The sequence below is a fragment of the Haliaeetus leucocephalus genome, unplaced genomic scaffold, assembly GCF_000737465.1.
Source record: "Haliaeetus leucocephalus isolate CR32 unplaced genomic scaffold, Haliaeetus_leucocephalus-4.0 Scaffold1, whole genome shotgun sequence".
Taxonomy (NCBI): Eukaryota; Metazoa; Chordata; class Aves; order Accipitriformes; family Accipitridae; genus Haliaeetus; species Haliaeetus leucocephalus.
The window spans coordinates 17,160,070-17,166,014 of NW_010972437.1; the positions used below are offsets into that span (position 1 = coordinate 17,160,070).

The 5,945-nt window shown below is 64.9% G+C and overlaps 1 protein-coding gene across 1 annotated transcript in view; it reads left to right on the plus strand.

Moving 5' to 3' along the window:
• DNPEP (aspartyl aminopeptidase) overlaps window positions 1-5,163 on the plus strand; it is a 6,512-nt gene extending 1,349 nt beyond the window's left edge. Inside the window, exons 2-15 of the mRNA XM_010569604.1 lie at window positions 74-161; window positions 253-341; window positions 430-543; window positions 892-1,017; window positions 1,156-1,286; window positions 1,655-1,739; window positions 2,212-2,319; window positions 2,555-2,632; window positions 2,992-3,075; window positions 3,356-3,516; window positions 3,671-3,710; window positions 4,084-4,185; window positions 4,546-4,713; window positions 5,054-5,163. Of these exons, the coding sequence (XP_010567906.1) occupies window positions 74-161; window positions 253-341; window positions 430-543; window positions 892-1,017; window positions 1,156-1,286; window positions 1,655-1,739; window positions 2,212-2,319; window positions 2,555-2,632; window positions 2,992-3,075; window positions 3,356-3,516; window positions 3,671-3,710; window positions 4,084-4,185; window positions 4,546-4,713; window positions 5,054-5,104 (1,425 nt within the window). The 3' untranslated portion in view covers window positions 5,105-5,163. The remainder of the gene's footprint in view (window positions 1-73; window positions 162-252; window positions 342-429; window positions 544-891; window positions 1,018-1,155; window positions 1,287-1,654; window positions 1,740-2,211; window positions 2,320-2,554; window positions 2,633-2,991; window positions 3,076-3,355; window positions 3,517-3,670; window positions 3,711-4,083; window positions 4,186-4,545; window positions 4,714-5,053) is intronic.
• Window positions 5,164-5,945: the final 782 nt, after the last annotated feature.

Below are 5,945 nucleotides of genomic sequence, written 5' to 3' on the forward strand. Positions count from 1 at the left end.
GGAGGGGGTCGGGCCGTGTCCCCGAGGGGTCCCGGCCCGGGGTGGAGATGTCCCGTAACGGTGGTGCCCGCAGGCGGCGGCGCAGGGCTCGAAGCAGGCCGCGCAGGCGGCGGCGCAGGAGCTGGTGAAGTTCGTGAACCGGAGCCCCTCGCCCTACCACGGTGAGGAGCCGCTGGGCCCGCCCGGCCCCCCCTTCCCCTTTCCCTTCCCTCGGTGCGGCCCCCCCGACGGCTCTCCCCGCTCTCCCCGCAGTGGTGGCCGAGTGCCGCAGCCGGCTGCTGCAGGCCGGCTTCCAGGAGCTGAAGGAGACGGAGCACTGGGAGGTGCGACCCGCGCAGAAGGTGGGCCCGGCCGGGGGCAGGGCGGCGGGGAGCGGGGGAGGCGGCCGGCCCTCGCCCCTGCCTCTCACCCTTGCTCTTCTGCCCCCAGTACTTCGTCACCAGGAACTACTCCACCCTCATCGCCTTCGCCGTCGGCGGCCAGTTCCAGCCCGGGAATGGGTTCAGCCTGCTGGGGGCCCACACCGACAGCCCCTGCCTCAGGGTAAGGCCGGCCAGCTGGCTGCCTTCCCCTGGGGCTGGGGCCTTCTCTGGTGCCCTCCAGTTTCACTCCACAAGAAAAAACTACCCTGACTCCCACCGTGCTCCACAGCACCGCTGCTGGGTCCCTACACCTCCCAAATCTGCCACCCAGAGTGGCCCGTGCTGCCCCCTGCATTGCTTCACCTGCTGTTTATCGCCTCTGGTGTCCCCTGTCCCACAAAGCACCTCCCAGCACTCTGCGCTGACAGGATCAGCAATGAAGCTCTGGGCGTGCTCTGCCCAGTACCCACCAGTTACCCAGTCCCTGGGGCTTTGCGGTGCCAGCAGTGACGCCTTTGCTCTTGCCCAGGTGAAGCGGCGCTCTAAGCGGGGGCAGGTGGGCATGGTGCAGGTCGGTGTGGAGACCTATGGAGGGGGCATCTGGAACACCTGGTTTGACCGTGACCTCACCGTGGCTGGGAGGGTGATCATAAAGGTGAGCCTGATTTGGGACAAGCACAGTAGGCTACCTGTGTGCCCCTGGCTCTGGGTCCGTGACTCCCACCCAGAGTGGGACCTACTGCAACCTCTCAGCCCTGCAGGCCTGGCCCCAGCAGTTGTCCTTGTGTTTCAGGACCCGGCCACGGGGCGCCTGGAGCAGCGCCTAGTACGTGTGGAGCGGCCCATTCTCCGCATTCCCCACCTGGCCATCCATCTGCAGCGCAGCATCAATGAGAACTTTGGGCCCAACACTGAGCACCACCTGTAAGGCCTGGCTCGGCCCTGAACCCTGGCCAGCCCTCGGGAGGGCTGGGACCCAGCTGGAGTGGTGCCCAGCCTCAGCTCTCTCCCTCTGGCAGCTGCTCATTGCAATGGGAAGGTCTGCAATGGCTTTTCTCAGCCCCACACAGTCCTCCCAGGAGATGCTTCCAAGCTTGGGACTTGGGAAAGAACACTGGGGTGTCCTGAGGTGACACAGTAGATCTGTACTTGAAATGTTGTGTGTCCTTGCTCCGTTTGGCATGGCAATTGCTCCGTGGAGGAGCAAGGCAGGCACCCCAGGAAGGGTTGGTTGTGTATGACCCAAGCAGGTGAGCAAAGCCCTTGGAACTAACGGCACCGTCTCCCCACAGGGTTCCCATTCTGGCCACTGCTGTGCAGGAGGAGCTGGAAAAGGAGGTGCTCATGGAGGCCACACCTTGCAATGCTGCGGCCCAGGTGAGCTGGGTGCTAAGGACTAGCAGGGGCGCTTGCTAGGACCTCACACTTGTCACCTTTGATTTCCAGTCCTCAGGGACCTGCCAGCAGGTTTCCCTTCTCCCCATGAACTTCTGGTAACGTTCCATTCTGCGCCTGAGCTGCGTACATGACGCATCTGCTCAGCCATCTCTTTGTTCCCACCCTGGTCTGTGGCACCAGGAAGGAGGTGCAGGCCCCGTAAAGCTATCAGGGTCTCCCTGGGGAGGCAGGGCAGGGAAAGGGGATTGCACAGAGGGCAGAGAGGCCCTCACTGCACCCTGCGAGTGGCCCTGCTGTCCTGTGTGAGGTGGGGGCTTGAACACAGGACGTGTTAGTAGGAGGGAGGATTGTGCCAACGTGAGTGGGGTGTGGGACGGCTCTGCCAGGGTGAACAGGGAGTTTCCCCTGCCATCCACTGCCTGCCCAGCCCGCAGGTCTGCTTTTTTCCCAGGCAGAGCGGCACAGCCCTGTCCTGCTTTCCCTGCTCTGCTCCCAGCTGGGGGTGAAACCGGAGCAGATTGTGGAGCTGGAACTATGCCTGGCGGATACGCAGCCAGCGGTGAGTAAGGGCAGGAGCGCCTCTCTGCTCGCACACAGCCTGCGGGCTGGCATTGCACAGGTTTTACCCGGCACACTTCCTCTGCCTGGAGCATGCCAGGGCTGGGAGCTGAGTGGAATGAGAGGCGGCAGCTCCTGAGGAGCAGAGATGAGGGGACTGGAATGGATACCCAGTGGCAGGTACTTTTTGGTGACCCAGAGCCTATGCCCTTCTCCTCCTGGCTCTCTGTCTGCAGACGCTGGGTGGTGCCTTTGACGAATTCATCTTTTCCCCACGCCTGGACAACCTGCACAGCTGCTACTGTGCCCTTCAGGTGAGCAGGAGGGAGAAAGGAGCCTGGAGGCCGCAGCATGGCCTCCATGCACCCCAGCTCAGCTTGGCGGGGCTGTGGCCTGGACTGAGGCTCTGCAGGGAGGTGTGTTCCTATAGGGTAGATCTGGCTTGTTGGAGGATCTGGGGTTGGATGGGGGGCGGGGCTGCCACCTTTGCTGGGTGTGGGGGGGTTCCCAGCAGCTCCCGGGGTGACTCCTGCTCTCACTGGGTAACGTGTGTGCCCACAGCTCCTTTCCTCAGTGCTTTGGGCTCTCCTGAGAAGTTCCTGCCAGCTCAGTGCTGAGCTTGCCGGGATGGGATGGCACTCAAGCTGGTGTCCTTTCTCCTCTAACGCTGCAGGCCTTGATTGACTCGTGCGCGACACCCTCCTCCCTCTCCCAGGAGCCCAACGTGCGTCTCATCGCGCTCTATGACAACGAGGAGGTGAGTGAGGGGCTCAGCCCTGGGGTGGCTAGCGCAGGGAGGGGTTCCATGTTCTTTGCTCTCCCCCAGCCAAGCCTAACAGGAGATAGATCCTAGGCCCTGGCGAGGCAAGGGGAGGTTTGCTTACCCCCTGTGGAGCATTGCCCAGGCAGGAGTGGGAAGCACTGGTGTGGTTGGAAGCACTCTGCTGGCTTTGGGGAGCCCCCTGTCACTTAGTCGGTCCCTGGGGTGCTGGGGGGGGTTGCACCATGTGGGTTGTGCTGACAGTGGTCCTTGGCAGGTAGGGTCAGAGAGTGCACAGGGCGCGGAGTCCTTGCTGACGGAGCTGGTGCTGCGCCGGATCTCGGCATCGCCGCAAAACCTGACAGCCTTCGAGGAGGCCGTGGCCAAGTCCTACATGATCAGCGCCGATATGGCCCACGCTGTGCACCCTAACTATGTGTGAGTAGTCTGAGCTGTGCCGTAGGCCAGGGCAGCCTGCTGTGCCAGCTGGGCAGACGTATCCCCGTCGTTCCCCAGGGAGTACAGATAGGATAGTCCTTGTCACAGCAGGGAGGGAGGGCTGTAGCATGAAACTCCTGCTTCTCTTTTGCAGGGACAAGCATGAGGAGAATCATCGTCCGGCCTTCCACAAGGTGAGGGCAGCCCTCTGCTTTGGGCTGGGACGGACGCTGTACGTCTCTCCTGCAGTGCTGTGAAACACCCAGCTGCTCCCTGGAGCACGGTCCCGGGGGGGCAACTCAACAGCACTCACATGGGAGACATTTGTGCCGCAGCACAATTTGGCCATGCCACACATCTGGTGTTAATCAGTTGGAACCGCTGCCTTGGCCCTGGAGCCCTTCCCTGCTCTGAGCTGGGGCTGTCCCCATCCCCACGGATCACCCAGGGAGGGGAGAATGGACTGGTGGGTTGGGCTGGGATAGCATTGCCCGGGCACGGGTGTTTCCAGACACACCGACTATCCCTGGTGTCAATCACGGGCCTGCGGTGCCTTCCCTTGTGCAGGGCCCCGTCATCAAAGTGAACAGCAACCAGCGCTACGCCTCCACGGCTGTCACCGAAGCTGTTATCCGGGACATCGCCGCCCGCGTGGGTGTCCCTCTGCAGGTGAGTGGGGCTGCGCGAGCCCTCCGTGAACGTTACAGCTTGGGCCGCCACCCTGCCCTGCGTTCAGGAGAGGGGGGCCTGTGCCAGACCCCCACCCCTCAGTTACCATGCTGGTCCCCGCCGAGGTCTGCACTGCCTCCTTCTCTGGGGCTCCAGCTCAGGGGCTGCCTCGGGGAGCAGGCTCGGGAACAGGAGGGGAGAGCCTGGCCTGAGCACATCCCATCTCTGGGGGATTTTGCATCCTGGTTCGGGGATGGTGCTGCTTCCCCATCCCAGGTTGCCTCCCTTCGGGCCCCGGGGTCCCAGCTGGGATGCCGTCTGGGCAGCGTGGGCAGCTGCTGAGGCCGTGTCCCCGTGCAGGAGTTCATGGTGCGCAACGACACGCCCTGCGGCACCACCATCGGCCCCATTCTGGCCTCCCGCCTGGGGCTGCGCGTGCTGGACATCGGCTGCCCACAGCTGGCCATGCACTCCATCCGGGAGATGTGCTGCACCTCAGGGGTGCTCCAGAGCATCACCCTCTTTAAGGTGAGACCCGTGTCCCCTGTCTTGCACCAAAGCCCCCTCCCTGTTGCTCCACATCTCCCGCATCCCCGTGTCCCCATCCAGCCCCCATCCTTGGGGCTGAGCCTGGCCATCCCGCCGGTACTGGCTGCATCCGGAGGTGCCCCCTCGCATCCCAGCCTTCCCTGGCGACTGCCATCCCCAAATGGTTCCTATGGCAACCGGCGATATCCTTGAGTCAGTGATGGGTTACCATGGCAACGCGGTCCTGCTCTCTGCGAGGAGCTGCCTGCTATGACGCCGCGCGTAACCCAACGGGGAGCCGCTGCCTGTCCCCCCACCCTGACGGCCTGTCTCCTTCCAGGGCTTCTTCGAGCTCCTGCCGGCGGTCAGCAGCAGCCTGGTGGTCGACTGAGCGCGGGGGGGAGGGAGCGGCTGTGGGCTCAGCCCTGGGGCCATTAAAGCGTCTCTGTCTCACCAGCGAGTGGTCCGTGAGCGTGGCTGGGGGCAGGGGTGATGGATCTGGGTGCCCCTGAGGCCAGGAGCGGGAGGTGTTCACCCCCCCAACAGCGGCCCCCTCAGTGCCGTGTCCCATCTAAGGGGCAGAACGTTCCCCCTGCCCCCCCGGCAGAGCTGGGGAGAGGATGTCCCCTACCTCCTGCAGCACCGGGGCTGCCCCGTCCCGGGGGGGGACGACTGAGCCTGCCCTGCTGTGACCAGGGGCATGCTGTTGGGTCCTGCCTGGCACTGCCAGCCCCCTGCCAGCCCCGCAGCTGCTGCTGCTCCCTGCTGCTAGCGCCCTGCCCGGGGTTGGGACATTGCCTGCTCGCACCGGCTGGGGGCTCGGGGGCTGCCGGCTCCCTGCCCGCCCTTCCCGGGGCGGGGCCCCTGGGCGGAGGTGTGAGGGTGTGATCGGGAGCTCGCCGCTCATTGGGCTCTTCTCAGGGGCGTGGCCCGCGCGGGAGTCTGTGGGGCCGCAGGGCTGGGAAGGTGCAGCCGGTGATTGGTGGAGGCGCTGCCGGCGCGGTGGCACACCCCCGGGGGCGTGGCTCGCCTCCAGGGAGGCTGCGATTGGCGCGGTGTTTGGCCGACTCCCCACCCCCTCCCCCGGGGAGCGACGTAATTGGCCTCGCTCGATAACAGGGGGGCGTGAGCCCGACGTGCGGGTGGAGGGAGGGAAAGAAGTCCGGGTCTCTGACTGGCTGTCCGTCGGGGGGCGTGGCGCGGCAGCAGCGGGCCGCGCGCCATTGGCGGGG